Source organism: Thunnus albacares, chromosome 22 (genome assembly GCF_914725855.1).
Source record: "Thunnus albacares chromosome 22, fThuAlb1.1, whole genome shotgun sequence".
In the NCBI taxonomy this organism is placed as follows: Eukaryota; Metazoa; Chordata; class Actinopteri; order Scombriformes; family Scombridae; genus Thunnus; species Thunnus albacares.
Window position 1 is genome coordinate 12,206,507 of NC_058127.1, and position 24,972 is coordinate 12,231,478.

The 24,972-nt window shown below is 37.3% G+C and overlaps 4 protein-coding genes and 1 long non-coding RNA gene across 5 annotated transcripts; 3 read left to right on the forward strand and 2 right to left on the reverse strand.

Moving 5' to 3' along the window:
* Positions 1 to 3,650: 3,650 nt before the first annotated feature.
* Positions 3,651 to 5,384, forward strand: LOC122973519. Its single transcript, XR_006400056.1, has 3 exons — positions 3,651 to 3,876; positions 4,017 to 4,117; positions 5,361 to 5,384. It is a non-coding gene; the product is annotated as an uncharacterized LOC122973519 (long non-coding RNA).
* Positions 5,385 to 5,393: 9 nt separating this feature from the next.
* LOC122974491 (uncharacterized protein DDB_G0292642-like) lies at positions 5,394 to 6,571 on the forward strand (the record flags this gene model as incomplete). The annotated part of the gene is made up of 2 exons (XM_044342527.1): positions 5,394 to 5,510; positions 5,661 to 6,571. Coding segments are annotated over 2 exons (576 nt in total), but the record flags the coding sequence as incomplete, so codon positions are not given.
* Positions 6,572 to 11,831: 5,260 nt separating this feature from the next.
* si:ch211-212k18.13 (ubiquitin carboxyl-terminal hydrolase 47) lies at positions 11,832 to 18,323 on the reverse strand. The gene is made up of 10 exons (XM_044342528.1): positions 18,182 to 18,323; positions 17,985 to 18,110; positions 17,782 to 17,890; positions 17,553 to 17,677; positions 16,080 to 16,150; positions 15,814 to 15,939; positions 12,691 to 12,786; positions 12,434 to 12,565; positions 11,981 to 12,109; positions 11,832 to 11,873 (listed from the first exon to the last, which is right to left on the reverse strand). Exons 2-10 carry the CDS (start codon positions 18,040 to 18,042, stop codon positions 11,832 to 11,834), a joined length of 888 nt encoding a protein of 295 aa, XP_044198463.1. The 5' UTR covers positions 18,043 to 18,110; positions 18,182 to 18,323.
* An 880-nt stretch (positions 18,324 to 19,203) lies between these two features.
* On the reverse strand, positions 19,204 to 20,231 carry zgc:194655 (uncharacterized protein LOC794380 homolog). The gene is made up of 2 exons (XM_044341778.1): positions 20,022 to 20,231; positions 19,204 to 19,541 (listed from the first exon to the last, which is right to left on the reverse strand). The coding sequence occupies exons 1-2, from the start codon at positions 20,164 to 20,166 to the stop codon at positions 19,402 to 19,404; spliced, it is 285 nt and encodes a 94-aa protein (XP_044197713.1). The 5' UTR covers positions 20,167 to 20,231; the 3' UTR covers positions 19,204 to 19,401.
* A 1,867-nt stretch (positions 20,232 to 22,098) lies between these two features.
* On the forward strand, positions 22,099 to 24,467 carry si:ch211-212k18.15 (probable E3 ubiquitin-protein ligase ARI5). The gene is made up of 4 exons (XM_044341528.1): positions 22,099 to 22,297; positions 22,637 to 22,737; positions 23,412 to 23,585; positions 23,720 to 24,467. Exons 1-4 carry the CDS (start codon positions 22,207 to 22,209, stop codon positions 24,173 to 24,175), a joined length of 822 nt encoding a protein of 273 aa, XP_044197463.1. The 5' UTR covers positions 22,099 to 22,206; the 3' UTR covers positions 24,176 to 24,467.
* Positions 24,468 to 24,972: the final 505 nt, after the last annotated feature.

A 24,972-nucleotide genomic window follows, 5' to 3' on the forward strand; every position in this document is an offset into this window, starting at 1 on the left:
AGACAAGTACCAAGCAAGGGGTTCCCCTTCTCAATGGATCGATTGTGCTCACAACAAGGCCAGAGAAAGACCTGGAGAATCTTTAATGAAAGAGTTCAGCTTGTTTGATAACATGATGAACAAATGTACAATGCGTTTTACGTTTCTCGTATGAATAAATTTTTTTAAAAAGAAATTCACGTGCTTTTCCCGTTTTCGTCTGCAATTGGAATAGATATTTAACCAAAACCAGAAAACAACTTGTTTTTCACTTTTATTGTTATATCTGTATTATCTGCCCCTACTGAATCTCTACAAAAACACTGTCGCTGACCATGCATGCTATAAGATAGATAGATAGATAGATAGATAGATAGATAGATAGATAGATAGATAGATAGATAGATAGATAGATAGATAGATAATGATCAATGAAGTTACGCTGCTGTGCCTCGTGCGTAAATGCGCACAGCGTCTGTCTTAATGGGGAAAAGCACTTATCGTTTCTGCTGCAGGGGGGTGATCACTGCAGGTATTTAATAATCCTTCCTCTGTAGCTCAACCAGGAAACACTGTCTATTAACTTTTAATTTATATTAGATCCTAACCGGTCCTGCCGGCGTATCTGGAGATTTGAATAATCAATGATGTTTCGCTGCTTTCCACTTTTTCTTTCCCTGTACAGTGTTTCCATGTCGAGCTGCAGTAGAAGTATTATAACAAAAAGAAGGAATTTCGACTGTAACGTTGAAAGATATCTACTTGAGTTTATTAAATACTTGCAGGGATCACCCCCATTAAGAGAGACGCTGTGCACATTTACGCACGAGGCACAGCAGCGTAACTTGTATTATTTAAATCTCCAGACACGCCGTTTTACTTTACACGAAAAACGGCAACAAAATAATGCGTTGTATATTTGTTTATCCTGTTATCATACAAGTTGAACACAGCTTTGGACGGAGGGTACACGGACGCACAGCTTGTATCAACCGTAACAACTTTAAAGCACAAACAAGTCAACATTTCAAGGTGTTTGGGTTTGTATGTGGTGGTTCTTAAACTATTATATGCATTATAGGCTATTAACAGATTATAATCGGCATATTAACCATAACACAGTAGTCTGTCTTTCAAGAAAAAGGGATATGAGATTTATTTAGTCAGATGATGCTTTTAATTCAACATGTTTGAAACTTAAGAATGAGTGATGTGTACAGTAGTAGATTTGTAGGTCTAACATGTTCTGCCTATCTTTGATACATTTCACATTACTTTTCATACTATAATTGGGATTCAGGAGGGTGAGTGTGACTAAGCATTCTCAATGTGACAATTTCGTTTCAGTTTTGTGGCTGGTAGCCTGTATTCCTTTTTTAAAAATTAAATTCTGACCATTGTAATGAAGTTACTTTTCAGCGTGTTGTCCACGTTTATGTAGCTTGCATGAAAGATGCGCTTTTTGTAGTCTATCTTCAGAGCATTGTAGTTTCACCACGGCAGACCCACGTCAATAACATCCGCCGTCTCATAATTACGTATTCGAGTGTAAATGCAGTCAGATTCTCTCAGCACGACGATTGTCCTTTCCTAAGTCCTTATGAGTTCTCCTTCACATCTTTCCTTGACCTCATGACGTTTTCCATCGAGGTCAAAGAAAAATGGTTAGGAAAAGACGATAGGAGGGACTTTTCGACTGCAGCCAGGGTGAACATACTCAGAGTAGATTGAACGGACTGATCAGCTGTTCTTTTGTCTTCATTTTTAGAAGGCTTGCCTGATGTGTAACTGTGCCATTCTCGTGTTATGTTCCTGTTGTTTTGTCCATCCTCTGAAGACCTGGGTACTTTCCACAGTCTATATTTCTCACGCGCATGGGCAAAGGTCACACTGGCTTCTTAACGTTTCAGTTGACGGGAAAACAAATGTGAAACCTAATCAGAAATGAAACCAGAAAAGTTTTATCTTGCATAGCATGTCATTTCACAGAAGACAGCGGCGTAAGATGGATCCAAATTTTTGATGGCTTGCACGTTTCAGATTAGGATATATCATATATCATAGATCCCCAAGTGTCAAACGAAATTTGATGAATGTCATTTTGTAATAGATAACCCATCATAGCAAAAAATGTAGTTGCAAAATGTAATTGTTTAATTTTTCTAGAATAAATGGAAAATGTATGCTATTGTTTTAACAGTTTAATTAATCATTCATTTAAAACATTATTTCAGTCCTCATGTTGTTGGGGACCTGCTTCAGGGCCCACAGTTTTTTATACATCAACCAGAGAAAGGTTATGTGCTTTGGGTCATTGGCTAGACCTTCTATGTCTGCGATGAGGAGACGATGTCTGCTTTACATAGAGAATCAGAGAGAAGCTGTTTATTTTTTCTATTACAACAATTTATTTTTCAAAAATCTGTCAACAAGATGTACATATTGTAATAAAAGTCTGGGCAGTAAAGCCTTGGAATCTATTAGCATCAAGGGTCTTTTGAAGATATGACATAAAGCAGCAGAAGCACGAGGAGATGATGATGATGACGATGACGATGACGATGACGATGATGATGATGATGATGATGATGGTCTCTGCCTCTCTCTAAGCTGTCAGAGCTGTCAGTCCTCCAGGAAGTCTCGCCACCAACTGGATAACTGACATGTGTTGGATTCCATATCCAGACAGCAGGGTGGCGTCTCCTTCCAGCTCCTTGTTTGTGAAGATCAGCCGTATATCTACACACACACACACACACACACACACACACACACACACACACACACACACACAAAATAAATTCATCATTGAAAGTTCAAATTTAATCGCAAGTTGATTTAATACTCAGCTGCATTAAATGTTATTATTGCTATTGGAAACACAGTGAATATCGCAGGTGGCAGTGAGTTATGAAATAGTTCAAAGCTACGTTTGTATTTCAAAATATACAACAATGAATTGCATTTGAAAACATTCGACATGTATGAAGTAAATACTTCAATTTTCTAGCTTAAGTGTGTCAGATGGCTAAGCTCACTCATGGCACTGTAATTTTCTATTCATCGTTTTTAAGTATAGCTATTACCTTCTCCCCAAGGAAACTTATCCGATATTTTCTTCTTCAGCATCAGCACAGTCATGCTCTTCATCTCCTCCTCTGTGGTGCACAGGTCGATCATTTTCATCTCACCTGTAATCCCGAACACCTTGACCTGGTAGATTTTACCCATTTCATTCACTATATTCGTGTGTGAGGCTCACCGGGTTTAACAGGAATGCAGGTTGACTGTGTTGTTCTCTATAAACGGGATGCTACCTTCGTCACAGAGGGCACGCCTATTTTTTTTTTTTAACGATATTTCTATTAATCATGATCATCAATGTATTTAAGCAGAATATATTGTAGCTGTCTGTACTTATCTGTAACTCATAGACCTACTTCACTTTTTTGCATTTAGCTTTTTTGACTTTATGTCGTTACAAATAATATAATGAATGTAACTCATAATGTGGTTTGAAGAAAACTGTTTTGATGGCTGGTGATCATAGGCCTATTATGTATATCGGGTCCTCGTACATGGCACATTCAAGGCTGCAAAGATTGACAAGAATATCATAACAGTGAAACTGTGTTAGTTAATGTTATTTCTCGAGATAAGTTCCTGTTATTTTGTCCATGCTTCGTAGACCTGGGTACTTTCTATGAAAATCACGTTACTTATCAATGTGAAACCTAATCAGAAATGAAACCGAAAACGTCTTGTCTTGTAGCATAGAGACTCGCCTACCACTGCTGTTTGTCGTTATTTACAGCAGACAGCAGCGTAAAATGGAGAAGTGTTATGACCCTCGCGACACCAGTCTTAAATTTGTCGATAGAGATGATGATTTAGATTGTAAGTAGCCGAATATGTCCTCGGTCAATTTTAAATTTGCCTAAGCATGAAAAGTATACGAATTTTAAAGTATTTTGAGCTAAGATAAACATAAGCCTAATGCTCAAGCTTTTAATAACGCTTTCGTGTGTTTTTCTCAGTTCTGTGTGAAGGCTTCAAGTCTAGAAGAGCGCAGATGTCCTGTGGTCATGCTGTAACTCCGACGTCTCTCACCAACTGGTGTCGCAGATTATTAGACGAGGTAGGATGTTATGACCTGCATTTCAAAAATACTTCACGGAAGACATTTTGAAATGTCGCCGTAGCAAAACCTCAGGTGTAATGAGGATGAATTCCTTTTAGCTGCTTGAGCTGCTGTTATTGTGCAGTTGAGGAAGTACTACCTTTAAGAAGGCTAATATGCTCCAACTTTTAAAGAAAACACCCTACACTAAAAGTAGTACGGGTACTTAGCAGCAAAATGTAGACAAAAAGTAGTATCAAACGTAAAAGTACACGTCCACAGAAAAAGCATCCTGTCACTGATCTATTACTGTAGGCTATAAAGCCTGAAAATAGCCCTATTCAATTAATTTACCCATTAATGATGATGGAATTAAGGTATTTATTGATGAGTATTTAAGGGGATAATTCATGTATAAATTATTCGATTGAAATAAATTAAAGTAAGGTGTTTGAAAAATAAATTTTCAATCAAGGGTTTTGTACCCCTTAAAATGGACCAAAACCCTGGAAAACTACCCCTGAGTTTCCCCCTTAATTAGAAAATTAAGGCATTTAAAGGTATAAATTAAGGGGTGGTTTTCATGGGTTTTGCACCATTTTAAGTTGCTTTTACCTGAAGTACACAAATTGCCTCTAAAATATTTAAATAGAAGTAGCCTTTAAAGTAGCAAAAATACTCAACAATAGTACGAGTTCCACAAAATTATAGTTAAGTACAGTTCTTTAATAAATGTATTTAATTACTTTCCACCACTGATACTGAGGATGCTGGTTCACTGGGTAACTTAGACAGAGTATTAGTAACACCTGTGTTTTTCCTACTATAACAAATCAAAGTTAAAATCCATTAATACTTGGTCATCAATCACAATATTGACCAACAATTGATTTGACATAGAAATTGATTACAGCAAGTTATGAAATAATCATATATTTGATACAACCCTAGAAATACCAAGAATAGGATATTATGTTTCATTAGGTGATAGAGGGAATTAATTAACAAATGTTTAAATGCTATTTACACAGTAACCCTTCACAATATGACACTTGTAGTCAAAGTTTGACCTTGACCAAAAATCAAGACTCCAAGTGAATTCAAAGTCATTCAAATTTCCAGGATGCAGATTCTTGACACTGACATTGTTGACTCATAGCAGCCGTAGAGAATGGCAGTCTTAAGATTTTGCATAGTGTTAGTGGCTTGTTTCTACCTGCGATTCTAATGAATTAATTTACTTTTCAATTTTTCAATAAAGGGTAAAAGCAGATTTGTGTGTGGCCATTGTAGTCAAGAGTGGTCTTACGTGGAGGTTCGTAAAATGGCCCTTCTGACCCCTGAAGAAATGGAGTACTTTGAAAAGACCATGGCTGTCAATGCCATCAGGGACAACTTTCATGCCAAATTAGTAAGTGTCTCATTGAAACCACAATATTTAATAGCTGTACTTGAAAACAAAATGTGCTATTTAAATGTGTTCTTCATGCTAATAAAATGGTGAAATATAATAATATCCTTCTCTATTTTCCCTCTTCTTTCACCACCTACAATATCACAGTGTCCTGGATGCAAATCTTCTGTGGTGAGAAAGGATGAATCTAATCTGAGTGTCCGCTGCACATTTTGCACTGCTAATAAACAAAAGCCCTATGAATTCTGCTGGCAGTGTTTAAGTGAATGGAAAGGTCCATCTCCAAGATCAGACCGCTGTGAAAATGATGGCTGCTGCAACAGTCTACTAGAAACACTGAGAACCTGTCCAGACATTGTCTTTGACAGAGTGGTGGTCTCTGGCTGTCCCTCCATCCGTGCCTGTCCCACCTGTGGTGCACTGGTGCAGCATGACAAAACAAAATGCAAAAACACAGTCTGTCTCCGGTGTGAGAAGGAGTTCTGCTTTGTTTGTCTGAAGCTAACTGAAGATTGCAAGAAGGAAAAGCTGTCCGACTATTACGCACTCTGTTCTAGCGGTGTAGCACCTAGACAGACCTCTATACCTGTATGGCAGCAGAAATAATGTAAACAACACCAGACCATATGTGCTTTGGTTTCTGTTGATATCTGTCATAGAGGCACCGTTCTGGCAAATATAATCATCTTTGTGTTTTGTTGGTGAGAAATTGGCAACTAAATGTAATCATCATAACTAGTCTCTGAAATGTGAAGCATTTATCAATTCAGAAATTTGAAACTTAGCTGGAACATACATATACTTATCCTTTCATATCCATCACCACATTTTGTTATTTGTTATCCTTTCTTTGTGTGTTGCTTCTTTAATGTAAGCTAATTGTAATTTAGCCCTTGTAATCTCCACAATGTTACCCAATGTTTGTATATTTTTTGTCTTATTTTATCACTATACTACTTTGTTCCTTTGTCCTCACTGTGGGACAACTGTCAGGCCCACAGCAGACAATGTTATCCTTGTAGAATTTAACTCTTTTTCTTGTTAAATAAAAGTTAAGATACAAACATGCTATTTGTTTAACTAAATAATTTCTGTTTCACATAAAAATAGTAATTTAGACCTGGATTAGAAAATCAAACCAGAAAAGTCATATTTTATTCAAGTTTCTGTACTGATTGTTGATTGATTGATTATTGATTGATATTGTATATCACAGAAACCCTAAAGGCAAACAAATGTCAAGTGAAATTTTATAAATATAAATTTGTCCCAAATAAGCCAGAGAGAAGATGGAGATATTGTATTGCTAATTAACTAATTATTTATCTAACATATGAGTAATAAAAGTAGAAGCATGTCGGGGGTGGGTGGGGGAGGGGAGGTCCATATTCAAACAGCAGGGTGGAGTCTCCCTGTAGCATGATGATGAAGGGTTTAGGTAATAGAGCCAAAGAAACACAGAGCCTAATAGATCTACATGTGTTGTGTAGCACAAAAAGCTCTATACTGATCTATTCAAAAGTAAATCCTAAGTTTCTCTGTTGTAGTTCAGCAACCAAAATAGGAGTTTTGTATGACACAAGATTTGTATACTGCTGATGTAAAATTTAATTATCAAACTTTCTATAATGTGATACAAATTAAAAAGAGATTTGAAAGTTTTAGGAATTGTTGTAGGTCACTAAAACCCTTTCAGCGAGCCATGGTGAACACTGTACAACAATCAAAGAGCCTGATGCTCTAAATTACAGCTTACTGTGCTTCATTTGTCAGAAAATAGCAATGAGACTTTCTTTGCGTAGTGTAGGCCTCCTAATATCTGCATATTTAAGCAAAGATGAAGCATTAGAGAGGACTTTTACCTTTTTATTTAACAAAAAACATGAAATTTTCACCGGAATGTAGCAATAAAATGAGAGCAGAGCAGTCTCCAAACTCTCTCCTGTACACAGACACACACACACACACACACACACACACACACAAACAGAGAGAGAAATGAAACCATCAACGATTAGTCATCCAAAACCAAAAACATCATTTTTTTATCCCATAAAGTGACACAGAGGTACATTTAAAAATGCAAACATTGTGGCACAAAGCTGGACTTAACAAACCTTTCCACAGCCTCTCTGAAGTATTTGGTCATGAACAGCATCTGCAGCACACTGTTCAAATAATCTGTTGCTCCCTGGTTTATCAAACTATGGTACTTGTCTGCTGGGATGAGATTTTTAATAATGCATGTTTATATGTATATGTATTATGTTTATATGTATGATATTATATAACACTTATCTTACCTTGAGAGGTAAAAATGCCAGCCATTTTCCCAGAGATTCATTTTGACAGCTTTCATTTGAAGTTCATATAGGCCTATAGGTCGTCAACTACAACACATTTTCTAGAAACTGATACACTGGATTACAAGAGAAATCCAAATGCTGGATAGAAGGAGGAGATATTAGCATACCCTCAGCTGGTATTTACAGATGAATCAACAGAAAGCCTCTGTTTTATATTCTTTAGTGAGTCAAAGCTGTTTTAGCAACAAGCCCATCCATTGTTGTTAATATAAGGTGTTTTAAACCTTTTATGTCAGACCCTAAATGTGAGGGCAGGGGGTACTAAACCAGAATTTACCACTCTTGGAAAGATTTGCTTTGCTCATGCAGCCTAGTACTGTTTTTGTTGTTGTTGTTGTTGTTGTTGTTTTTGTTTATTTGTTTGATTTTTTAGTCGTCATGTGTGGACAGATTAGGAGTGAAACTAATACGATTTGGAATTTTGACTATTTCTATTCATCATTTAGTTCACTGGAAAATATGAAGCTATTGGATCTTGAAATAAATGATCTTAATATATTACTTATAATCAGTTATACAGACTGGCTTTGTGAGGTTGTCATGTGAGGACAGATTAGGAGTAAAACTAATTAGAGTTGGACTTTTGACTATTTCTTTTCTTCATTTAGTTCACTCTAAAAATATGAAGTTATTAAATTTTGAAATAAATTGTCTTTACTATATTATGTATAATCAATTATAGTCTAGCTTCAGCACCTTTACACATTCAATTAGAGGAGATACAGAAGAGAAAAACACATCTGACTGTCCAGAACTCATGTGGATTCCTGTAAATGACTGTAAGTTTAAATAAATGAATGTGAAACTCTTATCTCAGAACACAGTGACACAACACAGTCTATTAGATTTATGATGACTTCATTTAGGACAGAGCGGAGGCCTAGTGCTTGATTCTTTCAGTAATTCTCATTTTAGTACAATACATAACACTAAAATAAGACAACACATAATGGAAATAAAATATTTACATATATAGGTTATATATATATATAGGTTTACATGTAATATTTAATTTCCGTCAAACAATCTCTTGTCATAGATCATATAATACGTTATGTTCTGTGACGTCTATTCATGTATCTTTGAGCAATTCAACATGAAAATAAAATGTTAGCCTATAGGTCGATACATTTGACTGTAAATTTTTTTTTAAAACTTCAAAGGATCAACAAAAGACAAAAAAAAGTATGATCACTCAGCAAGTACATGTGAAATGAATTTTACACACACAAAAAACTTATTGCTTCATACCTTGACATTTTTGACGTTAAACATTTTTACATTTGTTGCACACACAAAACAATCCAAACAAACAAGATGATCTGCTGCATGGACTGAACCAGAATAAAAATCAAAAGAAACCCTCAAACTGCACTAACCAAAAACAAAGGAAAAAAGCAAAAAGCAAAGGAAAAATATATCATAGTTCTGCTGACAAAGTGTAAATTACCAAGTAGCTTATCAATCAACAGGATGAGAGTCTACAGCTATGCTAACAGCTCTGTGAGGTTGTACTTAGTCACAGCTGTGTTTTGAGCTAAATGCTAAAATTAGCATGCTTACATGTTCACAATGACAATGCTTGCATGGGTCCTTACATATTGATATTTAGCAGGTATGTTTACCATGTTCACCTCTTAGTTCAGCGTCTTATGCTCACATTAACATAGCATTACATTTACATACTCACACAGCAGTAAACACAGGAGGAACATGCCAAATTATCTCACAATCAATCCGATACTTGTTGAAACTTTTCACTAAAAGCCAAAAATGTTACCCTTGTGGTGGCACTTGAGGAAAACTCAGGGGATCACCAAAGTCAGGAAGATTCATCCTCTGGGGTAATAAATGAACAAAATTCCAATCCATCCAATACATGTTAAGATTTTTCATTGCTGGACCAATAAACAGACAGTACCAATTATAGAGATCATCATTTAAACTAAAAAAGATAAGAATCTTGTGAATCACTGCTAAAATATCTGTGTTATCATGGACAAAGTTTGTATTTCATTTTTATTCCGACTCTGAGATCTGGCCTGCACAAAAACAAAAAGTAGTTTTGTTTTGCCCCTTTTTTTCTTCTTTTTTCCCATCCACATCTTTTTTCTTACTTTTATGTTTTATTTCAGCAGCTTGTGTGTCAGGCACAACTCACAATATTTTGGCATTTGAATCAGTTGCAAGTTTGTCTCATCTCCTTCTTCTACACTTCCAATAAGTCTTTTGGTAGTGTTTCTTTGACTCATTCAGGTTCAAATTGCACACACTCATTGACAGATTGTCCTGTGGCTCTGTTTTTGGATTAGATTTTCTTTAAGCATTTATTTTAATAAATCTTACATCTTACATGACTCTACTGCTGCTTCTTGGGGTTTCCATCACAGTTATTCTTATGTTCTTCGTAACACTGCTTATTTTAATACCACTATCAGTTTTTTTTAATATTGTTCCTCAATTATCTTGACATAATATATTTTTTTCTGCTTTGTACCATCTTTAACGTCCATCGTATCTTCCTTTAATCCAGATCTTGCATTTGGCTGAGAATTCACGTGTCTTGCCTTTTCGTCACTGCCAACTCTCTGGTTCTCTGTCAGTCTTCCCCTTCCTGCCAATCCCGCTTGTCGAGAAGAAGAGTCCTCCCTGTTTTGAATATTTTCATTCTGCTCTTTGGCTTGTTTCTCCATACCAACATCTTTATGTGTTGTAACACTGATTTCCTGCTTTACATTGTTTGGATACTCTACACCCTGACTGAAGTGCTGTTGTTTCTGTGATGGCCCTACCCTTTGTTCATTATCTCCTCTCTTTTGTTCTCTCTGTTGCTGATGTCTTTTACAAAAAGTGTTACTGATTCCCTGATTATCTTTTGGCATGTTCTGTTTACCATCACTATCTCTTCTATTGTTAAAATCCTCTGATCTTAGCACATATAATAGCGTCACACTCCCTGATGCTGATTCATCATCTCCAGTTTTTCTTTCCTTGTTACCTTTAACATTTATTTCCATCCTCTCCTCTTCTCCCTGTGTGTCCACACCAACAGGTTCAAGGTCATAATATTGTTTCTGTTTACCCTCCTGATCTTCATATATGTTTTGACATATATGAACATTGTCTTCATACTCCTTGTCATTCTTGTTGAGGTATTTTATGGAGGATTTTCTTTTTTTTGACTGACTGTCTCCAGTCTTTCCATCCTCTTCTGTCATCTGTGTATTGCTCATGTCATCTTGTTTGTTAAAATAACCATGCCCACCACTGACATCCTGTTTAAAATCACTAATATACGGTATGTTCTGTCTGACATCTCCTTCCACGTGTTCCTGTGATATTTTCTGTGTAACATCATCTAGTCCTCCATTGTAATTGCTCTGATCCCCTACATTCTGATCAGTGTGAGTTTCTACAGAGAACACTTTTCTCTTTTTTGCCTGGTCATCAGCTCCTGTCTTTCCTCCCATGTCCTCCTCCTCAACCCTCATCATTTTCACTTGTCTAGACCCAAAACTGTCCATGTCTCTTCTCTCTTTCTCTTCATATCTGTCAATGGAAACAGCCTCTGCAGTGTCATTACTCACTTCTACTTTTTCCCCACCCTCATGTTTCTCTCTAATCTTTACAGCATCTTGAAGTTGCTTGACGTTATCACTGATGTCCATTGGTAGGCCTTCAGAAGTGGACATCTCCCTGGTGTCTTGAGTACAAGTATCTGCAGCACCCGCTAGAAAGTAAGTATAAAATCAATCAAGTACCAAACAATTTGATGCAGTCATTCACACATACATAACTATAAGTATAATGAAAATGTATGCCTCTTACTTTTCTTTTTCCTGTAAAAAAGAAGATAAGCACTCTGGGATCTAGAGGAAAAAATATAGAAAGAAAGTAAAGTTATTTTCATATCAGCAAACTGTACGGTGGGAAAGAAAAGACAGATGGACACTTACCTCTCAGCGTTATCCACCTGGAATGGCTGGTAATCAAGCTATTGATGAAAAGAATAACCAAGCATTTAGATGATTAAATAATTATCATATAAAGTGAATTTGGAACAATTTTCCACAATACTTTAGTTGAAGTTATCATTCTTACCCTTGACACTCTGGCATCATCAAATTTATACCATATGTCATTATCATCAGACTTGATTGTTGCAGTGTAATGTCCACTTCTCAGATCTCCAAAATGATCTACAACTGCATATAGTTCATATATCTGATTCTGATCAGCAGTGGAAAAAAATTAGACATTAGGATCAGAATGTAAAAAGAAATGCAATGTGATGCCCATTCATCCTTCTCTAAATGTACACACACACGCACACACACATAAATACATGCATAGGATATACTGTATATACATATGATTAATATATATCAATCTTAATGTTGTGTTTATGTTCATATTACTGTTATTGTGTACTGTCCAAATATTTGGACAAATTGTACTTAGATGTTTTGGTAACATTGTTCTTGAAACTTTCATGCTAATAAGGCCCTTTGAATGGAATTAAATTGAAATAAAATAGTAAAATATTCAGCATACCTCTGGTATCTGCAAGGTGAAGGGAATATTCACAAAGTGGTTGATTTTAACATACACCATGTAACGGTAGTCAAACTCGAACCTTTTCAACTGCAGCATCAAAACGTCTGGATGATGTGTCATTAAAGATTTCTGAAAGAAAAACACCGGTCCCCAACATTAGTTGTTATGTCGTTATAATTCCCTTAAAACATCATAAACTCTTAATGTTATCATTGCACAACTATAGAGTTAATATACACAAATTAGATACTCACAAAAGTAGCATCAGCTTTGTCATCACACTTTTCACAATACATCTGGTTTTCTCCGCTGACCTCTGAGGTGCTAAAAAACTTCTCAATGCCATCCACCTGAAAAATACACTGATGTCATTTGCGTTTGAAATTAGCCTCAGCACAGATGTCCTAAACAGCTTTAATGAGTGTGTCAGAGGTCAATTGATATTTAAAAGATTGTTTATGTTTATTATTTGGGGTATTTCCTACTGTTACCTGTTTTGTATTTGTCATCAGGGATCCTGCAATTTTTTTTGTATAATTAAGTTTAATTAATTTAACAGGTTAATTCTTCATTTCTATGCAGGTAATGTTTATAATTCAATAAACAATTAACCTTAAGCTGCTTAATCAACCTTTTGATAATGCATTAGGAGTTTGACAGAATAGAATGACTCTGTAATCAAATACTGACATAAAAGTTAAAAGACAGTCTTCACAAAAAGGTAGTGTTCTGGGGGTAGATATTGAACATCACTGTACTTGGTCTTACATGTATTTAAAAGTGACGATTAAAAAAGGATGTCTGGCATGCCTCAGAGGCAGACTAAAGATGAGTTAGGAGGTTGGAGTAGAGCCAGGGCCATATAAAATTGTCGTCGGCATATAAATTGATAAAGTAGTGCTTAGATAATGTAAATAGTAAATGACCTAGACCAGACCCCTGTGGCACCCCATTATTGATTGCAAGAAGTCTCGACTCAACACCATCCCCAACAACAGTCTGAGTTTTCTTGGCTTTCACTTCTCATAATTACATAAAAGATCTCTAGCGTTGTGTTTTGCACCATGTTTCAGCAAAGCATCTCTCACTGCCAGTTAAAACACACAAACAGAGACTCCTGCTGTGCCATTGCCACTGGCAGGTGAGAGCCAATCCGCACTGCCCAACCTGCAAAAATATGCATTAATCAACCACCCGAACTTGACCCAACCTGCAAACTCCAACTTCTTTTTACCAACCATGTTCACTAAATACCAGTAGGCTCAGTGAGCTCTGGCCGGGGAGCAACGCACTGCTCTTTTGTTATGAAATGTTTTCTTACTACCACCTTTGGTCTACCAACAGAAAAAACAAAAGGGGTAAGCTATGTTCTGTTATCGCTCTAGAGCTTGTTGTCTGCTCCTTTATTGAGAAAATAATGTTGTTTATCTGTGCTCAGGAGTAGGCGACTTGTCATTGCGGGGGTGTTTTGTTGTGAAGTGTGTTGAGGTCGACAGAGGCAGCTAGCTGTCTCATTCACTGGAGAGCTAATATCTGCAGGGTGTTCCTACTCAGATAGCACTGTTGTTTTATTTTGTTGTTTTGTTGTGTCGTTATGCTGGTTGTTTGTTGATGTTTTCCAAAAGTTGACTCTAGCTCAACTTTCCGGCCACAGGCCAGTGTGGCGCCGCTGCAGCCAAAATGCCCACAGGCTAAACACACTACCTCCATGTGCATGAGACAAAGGCAGGACTGCACACAGTCACAAAGCCTGATAGCAAAGAAAGGCGCCATGTCAAACAAAAGGAGTCCAAAACGGACTTAAACTCCCATTATGCTCTGCTCAACTCTCGGCTCTCATTGGAAAAGACCCACCGGAAAAGCATGGGATCATTATTTTCGATAATGATTAATTATTGCTAATAACCAAACCTACTCCTAACTGAGTACCAACACCTTATTCAAATGAATGGGAGGACCAGCGTTTTCACTGTACCGCCTGATTTGGTCTGAATACAGCCTTAGTGGGAGAGAGGCAATGCACTAAGGAGCATACAAAAATATCACTTCCATTGGATTTTTGCAGAAAATCTGGCCTGGGTCCCTCACATAGAAATCAGCCCATAGGCTGTTACAGGCAACCAGGAAAGTCAGAGAAGGTCTCATTTTTTTACGTTATATTACTACCCGTTCACTAATTGACAATAAAAAACCATTAATACATGTAAATTGTTTCATAATTCTACATATAAAACCTTTAAGCCACCTGCTGTGACATCACTGAGCATTCAGCTGTCATGCTCAAAGATTTCGACACATGCATTAGAGGGCAGTGCAGCAGCATTTCTCTGTGGACCCCAGGAAGACTAGCAACGACTTTGAGGAGGCTATTGGGGATCTAAATAAAGAATTTCTCCCACCTGTATGATTCAGTGCCATGTTCACACAAGACATTTACCATTGATTATATTCAAATCTCATCAGCTCTGCACTGAAAAACCTCATGTTGTATCTTTGTGGGTGTCTCCAAAACCTGTAAGACTGTCTGTTCAAATTTCATTATATAATGAAGTCCATTGGTGGATGACTTAAGCTCCATGTTAAGTTTAACTAGCTGAGATTTTTAGATGGACTGTGACACACCCCAAAAACATATAATATATAACAATATTTCCTAGTTTTTTATATACTAGTACAATGCCCGTTGAAAATGTGCCTGTTCAGAACAGGCCAATTGCTTATTTTTTCTTGAGAACCACATATATATGTCAATTGACAAATGTCTCGATTGAAACGATACGGATTTAATAAATTAAATGGTTTTAATCCAGACAGAAACTTCACCAGTGAGACTAAATTGAGGTTGAACCGTAGAAGCAGTTTACAGCCTTCCATTGGTTGATTCTGATGCCAATAAAATCAGGCTGCGTTCCTATTGGCTAGTTTTACTGCCTGTGCCTCTGTTTTTTTTCTCCTATGTATGCTCGTTCTTCTCTCTTGGGCACTTTAACTTAGAGGCGTGCGTGCCATTGTCCCACTCAGTAAGTCAGACCCCAGAAGCCCTGCCCTGTCGCTGCAGAGCAGAGCGGCTGATGGCTTGTTTATTCAGAGTTTAAGCTTATTAATATTAATCGTGCCGTGTGTCCAAACTGCACCAAATTCGACATTGTAATCCATTTGTTCCCCAGCAATGCACCAGCCAAGTGTCATCAAGAGATGTACGAAGGACATACAGACATACAGAGATTCCCTCCTTTAGTAGATAGATAGATCACAAATGTTTCACTCAGCTGACTTGATAAACTGAATATCTAGTCTGCCAATGATGCATTTAGTCTACTAAATGTCTCCTGACAAAAGAAAAATGTTTAAAAGTTTGCAGGTTTTCAGATCCTTACCACACTATAGTCTTCACTGGAGGAATCAACCAATGCAAGAGGAAGATGCCAAAATGGACCATCAGTGTTTGTCTCTGTACGACATTCAGAGCATTTGATCGTATGTGTCAACTCTCCATGGAAAATCTGAAAACAGAAAAAAACTGAAATTGATATTTAAAAAAAAACAAACAGATATTGATATAAAAGTGTTATGTTTAATTTCAGCTACAGATAATTTTCCTTGAGGCCATGTCTATTTGAGTTGATATTAATGATGTATTTACCTGCGATGCCGTAGAACTCATCAGACTTAATATCTTCTCAAAGTATTCAGCAGCATCACGTTGTTCAAACACTGAGGGTAGAAAGATTACAAATCATTTGGTATTTCATTTTGGATACTTTTGGTATCCCTTATAACTAAAGAAAAAATAAAAACACAAACTCTGTACTACTACAGGGGCTATCTCCTAACACCAGAAAATCTATTTGGCTTAAAGGTTCTATATGTAAAATTATGAAGCAATTTACATTAATTATTATATTATTATTATAATATTAATGGTTTTTTATTGCCAATGAGTGAACAGGTAGTAATATAACGTAAAAAAATGAGACCTTCCCCGACTTCCTCAGTTGCCTGTAACAGCCTGTGGACAGATTTTTATGTGAGGACCCAGGCCGGATTTTCCACAAAAACCCAGTGGATGTGATATTTTTGCAAGCTCCCAAGTGCCTTGCTTCTCTTCCACTAAGGCCATATTCAGACTAAATCAGGCAGTGCGGTGAAAACGCCAGTCCTCTCATTAATTTGAATGGGGGAGTACGTTTAGCCGGCAGGCGTTTTGGCCGCAGCAGCGCTGCATCGGCCTGCGGCCAGAAAGTTGAGCCAGAGTCAAGTTTTGGAAAACATCAACAAACAACCAGCATAACAACACAACAAAAACGGTGCTATCTGAGTAGAAACACCCTGCAGATATTAGCTCTCCAGCTAAGGAGACAGCTAGCTGCCTAAATTGACCACAACACATTTCACAACAAAACTCCCCTGCAATCACAAGTCGCCCTCTCCCTAACACACACAGCTAAATAACATTATTTCCTCAACAAAGGAGCAGACAACAAGCTCCAGAGTGATAACAGAACATAGGTTACCCCTTTTGTTTTTATGTTGGTACACCAAAGGTAGTAATAAGCACACATCTCACAACAAAATCGAAGCCTGTTGCTCCCCAGCCACAGCTCACTCAGCCTAGCAGTGTTTAGTAAACACCTGTGTGTGTGTTTGTTTGTTTGATTGTGTGTGAGCAAGTGAGCATGCGCACATACAACAAGGAAGGGGGCTGACTGCAGTGAGAGATGCTTTTTACCATACAATTTACTGTATGTTAAAACTTTTTGTGCATACAATGCAGATCTAAATCACAAGGTATTACACTTCATGTAACCTAAATTTGAACTGAGAAAATTTCCACCAAATAAGTTTTGGTCCTCTGACATGTAGCCTATTCAAAGACTTTGTTGTTCCATGTGCCAATTTACTGTATTAACTCTGGATTTTCTAGGATTCGGGACTGACCGTATATCAGATATGCTGTCTATTAATGAGACTTAATTTACTGATAACTGTTAAAGTGTTCTGCACACAAGATGCAGATATCTAAATCACTAGATATTATTTTAGGCTGTACTACTACATGTAATTACCCAAAGTAACTGTAACTTTGGTCATGTAAGGTGTAAAGAATATACTGTACCATTCTTGATGCCCAGCTTCTTTGTGATGTTAAAGGTGTAAACTGGATTATATCTCTTTAAGTCTGCAAACAAGTTTTTAAGATGAAGCTCAAAACACTCAGTGTCAGGATTTTCACTGGTGTGCCTACAGAAAGTAAATACAGACCATGAGTGGTGCAGAACAGCACTAACCTCAGTTCAGTTCAAATAAAGACAACATTATATTGAAATATAAGTTTTGTAACAAACCTTTCCACAGCTTCTTTGAACTCTTTGGTCATGAACAACACCTGCAGCACACTGTTCAAGTAACACGTAGCTCCTTGGTTCATCAAGCCATAGTACTTAATATCAGCCGCTGGGAGAACATTAATACATGTGAACTGCAGAACGGTCTTCATGCCATTACTATGGATGATAAAACACGCAACAACACATATTGTATATCTTACCTGGAGAGGTAAAACCATGGTTAAGAAACCGTCGATCATTTTCCACCAATGTATTCATTTTGATTCCTTTTGGATATCAGTCCTCTTTTACCTCGTTGCAAAGTATTTGCAGTTGACACTCAGTTGCTGAAAATCAGTAGGCCTAGTTATTTTATGAACGAATACAAATTCATGACAAAAAAACTGAGCAGAAATACCTTCAGTTGTAAGATTCGCACTTTCAAGACATTCCCCCAGATTCCTGTAAAACAAGTTGTCCTCTCTGTTTATTCTCGATGGACACGAACAGTCCTATCTCTATATCCTGCTAAATATAACCTTCCCGAAGCTTTCTTTCGCTTGTGGAAACGCCTGCTGGAAGGCTGCATTCAGAGTGTGTCGGAAATATTGGATTTGTTTACAGACCTCACACGTCTAACAACGAAACTGAATATTATTCGCGGGAAAAAAAGGTAATAGATTCAAAGAAACACATAGCCTAGACCTACGTGTGTCATATAACCATAAAATGTGTCATATAATAAACCACAAGCTTCTCTACCGTAGTTCAACAACCAATATAGGAGTTTTGTATAACCTAAAATAAATAGTAACATGTAGGATCTCTTTTCAGGAAGACATCAATGCAGCATATGCAGCTGGAAATATATATATATATATATATATATATATATATATATATATATATATATATATATATATATATATATATATATATATATATATATATATATATATATAATGTAATAAAGTGAGAAATAGCAAATTGTAATAAAGTGAGAAATAGCAAATTGCCTACTTGTGTATGATATATTGAAGCTAATATCATTTCTATATTCAAAACGTAAGAGTTATTTTCCTTTTGCATATCACAAAATCCATATAGTCACACTAGAGGTGTTGTGATTTTGTTCATAAATTTGATCAAATGGGTTTGTACTAAATTCCCTTGAAAGATTTGTATATTGCTGATGTAGAATGTAATTATCCAACTTTCTATAATGTGATGCAACTTAAAGAGATTTGACAGTTTTAGATATTGTTGTAGGTCACTAAAACCCTTTCAGGGAGCCATGGTGGACACTGTATAACAATTAGCTTTCTTATTCGTCAGAAAATAGCGATGAGACTTTCATATTGTTGTTACCTGTCTTGTATATGTGGGTTCTTAGTGTAGGACTCCTAATATCTACATGTTGAAGTAAAGATGAAGCATTAGTGAAGACATTTTTATTTAACAACAAACATTTTAGAAGTAACATGAACTTTGAACAAGAATGTTGCAATAAAATATCCTATACAGTAAAATCTTTAAAAATCTGTAAACAAATATATGACATAAAACAACAGCCAGCAGAAGGACGAGGAGTTGGAAGAACACTAGGAGATGAAGATGGTGATGGTCTCTCTGCCTCCATCAAGCTGCCAGTCCTCCAGGAACCCTTATCACCATCTGGATGACGGACTTGTGCTGGATCCCATATTCAGACAACAGTTTGGAGTCTCCCTCCAGGCTCTTGTTTGTGAAGATCAGCCGCAGAGTGTCCAAACTCTCTCCTATACACACACACGCACGCACGCACGCACACACACACACACACACACACACACACACACACACACACACACACACACACACACACACAGAAACAAAATCAGTCGTCAGTCATCCAAAACCAAAAACAACATTCCTCAGCCCTTAAAAGTTCACTTTCAAGTTCAACTTCAAATTAAAGTTCTCAGCCCTGCAACCATAGAAAAGTTCTCTTAATTATGGGACTTTAATGTGACTGAAAACAGTAATGGATTGAAATCGCAGGTCGGAATCAGCTGAAGTTCAAAATAGGCTAAATCAAGGTCGTCCACTTTTCAGGGAAAACAAAACTAAAGCTTCCTCGTCTGCTGACTATATTGAACACATAATGTATCTGTATTTCTAGACATCCTGTTATATTTTAAAACATACAACAATATATTTATAGAAGAGAATTCACAATTTCACTATTCAGTGTATTGTTTTTAGTTGCATTAGCCCACCTGTGCTCCCGGGAAGCCTCTCTGCTATCTTTTCCTTCAGCTGCAGCACTGTCATACTCTGCATCTGCTCCTCTGTGTTGCACAGGTCGATCACCATCTTCTCCCCCCTTAAACCATGAACAACGACCTGGTAGAGTTTCCCCATTCTGCGCTGCTTCTGTGTGCGAGCTGCTGCTCCTGTCAGGTTCTGTCGCTGAGAGCTAATGCCTCTTCAGGGTGTTGACTGAAATAACCAAATGATCTGACGTCAGAGAGGGGCAAGGGACACTTTCACTTTCATCTTAACAAAAATGTAACAACAGTAATACATATTTTAATCTCCTCAGCGTCAAGAACTGTTTTAAAATGTATTCAAACCTTTATTTAACCACCTTTACTTTCAATGGTGCCCTGACACACACATGAAAACTGTAAGCTGCTTAAATTGATCAAAGGGAAATTGTGTGTCTAATTCTATTTGTCTTTGTAGACTGTTCCATGTTTATGGGGCGTGATAACTAAAAGACATTTTTCTCACAGTGTTCTCAAAGTGAGATTTCCTGTCATCGAGTGTGGTACATCGATAGGTTGTACTGCAGAGGGCATGTATGCAGGTGGCTTTTTGTAGTTGTTCTCAAACATTTTCACGTCAAGGACCCCTAAACTGAGACAAATTAGACCAAAGACCCTCATGTGATAAGACTTTTGCTTTTAGATGTCATATTACAGAAAGTGTATGAAACCAATGACGAAAACAGTAATACATACTGTCATTGTGTTACTTATGGATGGAATTATAGTAAAAATAAATTATTCTCCTTTTTGCTGGGGACCCCTGGAGCCCCCTCAATGACCTATGGGGGTCCCCAAACCCCACTTTGAGAACCACTGGTTTACTGAGTAAGGCTTTATAAATCATAAATAAATAAAATACAATGATGTTTCCTTCTCAGGGTCAAAGGTGGCCATCCCATTTTCTGATAATTTCACAATGGTGAGTCCTGAAAGTGTCTCTGGTAACAAATAATCTAATGAAAGATATTGAGGCAGAGGTGTGCATATAGATAACATTGCCGTAGTCCAGTACAGATAAAAATGTTGTAAATGCAAAGTGAAAGCTAATTTCTCTGTTTTTGTGAAACACACAGGCAGGATGACATGTGATCACATCAATTCCTTTATAACTATACAGTATGTGCTTTTATTGCCTCTTCCTATTTTTCATAACAGCATCGAGTCTTGCCATAAAATCCCTTGGAAATCGCCCGATATTCCAGCAGCGCTTGTTCACCACCGTCTCCACATTCTGGATGTTTTATTAAAAGCTGCTGTGTGAAGAGGAAAAAAATAAAAGTGATCATTTTGTGTATAACCTTTGCATTTAAATGTGATTCTCTGTGGTTTACAATTTTGTGGAAAGCAGGACTGGCTCCCTTTCTGCTGAACTTTGCTCGTACCCCTGATACTATAAATGAACTGTCTTTCTGAATACAATGCCTGATCTGTGTACCACATTTATGTATTTAATGATGTAGCGTTGAAACCCCATTAATCTGAGACAAGAGTGTGCCCTCATTAGGGGAATGCCTTAATTTAATCATTGATGTGTTTCCCCTCATTGAATGTAACTATTGACTCTTTGTTCTTATGCATATAAAAACTCTGATGACGATGCACTCGGTATTGATTCCTCGGTGGTCGCTGACTGTCACTTTGTAGGTTTCAGTCCTTTTGCGCAAAAGCTAAATACACAAAGACAAATTTCTCTTTGTTGGTCTCCTTTATTCGGTCAACTTCCACCACACTGTGAAACAACTTATTCATAACATAGTGTAAAATAATATTCATAAACAGTATCTAAATAATTATTAATATAGGAGAATGTAAATAAATACCTTTAAAGTAAAAGTAAAGTCAAATAAAGACCTTTTACCCACAAATAAGCGCATACATCAAAGCTGCCTGTAGCCTTAATAATGCTTAAAAATAAATCAAATGATATAGACAGAATCTAGAGCTACTAACTTGCATTCACGTGACTTCTTGTAACTACCAGGAAGAAATCGAAAGTGAGAATGAACCTGCATGGGTGTATTACTGATCACTGTACTACTGACAGCGACACAGCCGGCAGCCTCAGTGTTTACTGAGTGCAGACAGAGAAGCAGTTTGTCCACGGAGGAAAGAGAGGCTGATCTAAAACAAAATGTCTACACAGAATCAGGAGGAAAAAAGATACGACCCCAGAGACACGACTCTGAAATTTGTCAACAGACCAGATGATCTGGATCCACTACGTAAGTACTAAGAAGAAATGACCCAAAGTATTTATACTGTGGCACTCTGCAAGGTCTCCTAAACTCATGTTTGTTATTTGTAATGGTTTCATTACTGTGGTGCTTACATAAAGTTAACTAAATCAAGTCAATTCACGCACCCAGTGGTGCTGCTGCTGAACTTTCGGGATGAGATTTTGGCACTGTCGTATAAATTTCACTTTGTTGACATGTAACGAAAGATGGCTATGTAAAACATTATTTTATATTTTCCTCTCTATAGGAAGGTATGTGGGATCAGTTGTGCAAATATGTGACTGTGATGCTGAGTATAATGTGTCTTGCTGTTGTGCTCTTCAGCCCCAGAGGAAGGAGACCAGGGTCTCCGAGCAGAGATGTCCTGCGGTCATGCCGTCACTCCAGAGTCGCTCACTGGGTGGTGTCGCAGTCTGCTGGATCAGGTACTTTCCACTACCTTACTGACACTAAACAGGGTGTGTTTAGCTCCATCCGTCATAAGAGTTAGTTTCCCAAATCTGTCTCCTAAGAATTACTTTCCATTTACTGTAATATGGGTCCATTCAGGGCAGTTTGAAGCCCCCACAAAGGCATTTTGACAATATATTAATTCAATTAAATTCAAAATACTTCATCCCCCAGGGGAGCTTGCAAAAACAAGTACACAACACAAAAACATAGAAGAACAGAGGAAAATAGTTGAAATGTTGTGTTAATGGCAGAGATTAATCTATAGCTCGATATCCAACACCATAAAGGCTACCATATTTTCTATTTTGATACATGTTTCCTTAAAATTGGCAACGGCACACTGACTTTTAACTACTAATTGTACATCTTTTTCATCTTCAAATTTTAAAATTTTATTTTATTCTTGGAAACTAAGACACATTTCTACAGTGTCATGTCCTCAGTTTGTAAGTGTGCAGTTTTTCCAGGTCTGATCTGAGTTTAAATGTTTTAGTCATTTAAAGTGTTGTCGATTAATTATTCTGAATTAAACCTCTCTCAAGTCTACATGTACGGGATATTCAACTGGCTGCTGTGATGGCAACCCTAGACAGGTACACCACATCTTGGAGTGGCCATATTACCTAATCTGTTCTTTAATTTCTAGGGCCAGTACAAATTTAAGTGCCCTGCTTTGAAGGACGGCACCTTACACAAGTGTGATGCTGAGTGGTCTTATCAAGAGGTGCGCAGGCTGGCAGTGCTGACAGCTGAAGAGATGCAGTACTTTGAAGAGAACATCGCTCGTCTGGCTGCTACAGAATACTGTGAATTCAAAACAGTGAGTGCTTCTACCTTCAAAAAGATACAGACTGGGTCAATTATGGGTTCAGCAGAGATTGTTTTTTTCTATAACATCCAGTAATCATGAAAAACACATAGATAACTTAATGTTTCTCACATCCTTTCCAACAGTGTCCTGGGTGCAAAACCTGTGTGGAGAGAGAGGACCTCACCAATCTCTGTGTGCATTGCACAATCTGCACAGCAGATAAGCAGAAAGTCTATGAGTTCTGCTGGCAGTGTCTGCAGCAGTGGAAAGGTAAAGCTCCACGCTCTGACCGCTGTGACAACAATGGCTGTGTCAACCATGACCTCGAGCTGCTCAAGAAGTGCAAGATGACTGCCCTCCCTCAGGTGGAAGGGGTCAACGAGTGTCCCTCCATCCGGGCCTGTCCCACCTGTGGTCAGAGGGTGGAGCACGACAAGACGGGCTGCAAGAACGTCCTGTGTCCTCGCTGTCAGATTGAGTTCTGCTTTGTGTGTCTGAAGCTCACTCCTGAGTGCCTGAAGACAAGTTCCTACTTCATCCCCTGCAGTGGTGGTGTGGCTCCCAGACAAACCTCCATACCCGTGTGGCACAGAAACTAAGAGGGAATATGCACACACAATCTGTACTCATAATGTGTATTTACAGCTTTCTTCTGTCACACTAAACTTTTCCTGTTAGATTTCATTGGGAGATGCTCATTGCAACAGTAACCAAACATGTAGTCTTCATTTAAATAAATATTATTACAACATATCTGCTGTATTCACTTAATTCTGTATAATTCACATTTTTTTCTTTTGCCACTCAAGGTTAATTCCAAATTAAGGTCTGCTCAATGATGGTTCATCATTAATAACTGCATCACTTAATAAAGTTTACATCCACATGAAAGCAGAATGTCTATGTTTTCTCCAAATATGGGACTGAATTTGCTGGATGTTGTACAAGATAAACAAGAGTCAAATTATAACGTTTATTCACATGCAATATAAAATTCAAAATACCAAATAGATATTTTACATGAAGCATAAAGAAGGTAAAGAAGTGTAAAAATTTGCACAACCCTATGACCTTTCATCCTAAACAAAACCTGTTGTGGAATCAATTTTGCAGCAGAGGTCCAGTAGCACCCTATAGGTCAATCATCAAATAACCCTGCACAATAATGACACTGATGACAAAAAGCGCTTTAATTTCCAATAAAATCTGAAAAATTGTCAAAAAAGATTTTTTTTAAAAAATATTTCTTAACATTTTGGGGAAAAAACAACAGACCCTTGACTTACTGACAAAATTACACTTAAAAATTTTCTTAATATCTTTGAGTGCCATGATTTTCCATGAGCATGAGCCCATAAAAATGCTTCAGTTTAATACTAAGGTCTGGAAAGCCTTG

Excerpts from the sequence above, each read along its gene's own strand:
- si:ch211-212k18.13 (XM_044342528.1), bottom strand. The coding sequence starts at position 18,042 with ATGAATACATTGGTGGAAAATGATCGACGGTTTCTTAACCATGGTTTT. Across the intron at positions 15,940-16,079 it reads TGAGTTCTACGGCATCGCAG|ATTTTCCATGGAGAGTTGAC; the intron begins GTAAATACATCA and ends TTCTGTTTTCAG. Across the intron at positions 12,566-12,690 it reads ACAAAGCTGATGCTACTTTT|AAATCTTTAATGACACATCA; the intron begins GTGAGTATCTAA and ends TTTTTCTTTCAG.
- zgc:194655 (XM_044341778.1), bottom strand. The coding sequence starts at position 20,166 with ATGGGGAAACTCTACCAGGTCGTTGTTCATGGTTTAAGGGGGGAGAAG. Across the intron at positions 19,542-20,021 it reads GAGGCTTCCCGGGAGCACAG|GAGAGAGTTTGGACACTCTG; the intron begins GTGGGCTAATGC and ends GTGTGTGTATAG.
- si:ch211-212k18.15 (XM_044341528.1), top strand. The coding sequence starts at position 22,207 with ATGTCTACACAGAATCAGGAGGAAAAAAGATACGACCCCAGAGACACG. Across the intron at positions 22,298-22,636 it reads AGATGATCTGGATCCACTAC|CCCCAGAGGAAGGAGACCAG; the intron begins GTAAGTACTAAG and ends TGTGCTCTTCAG. Across the intron at positions 22,738-23,411 it reads GTCGCAGTCTGCTGGATCAG|GGCCAGTACAAATTTAAGTG; the intron begins GTACTTTCCACT and ends TTTAATTTCTAG.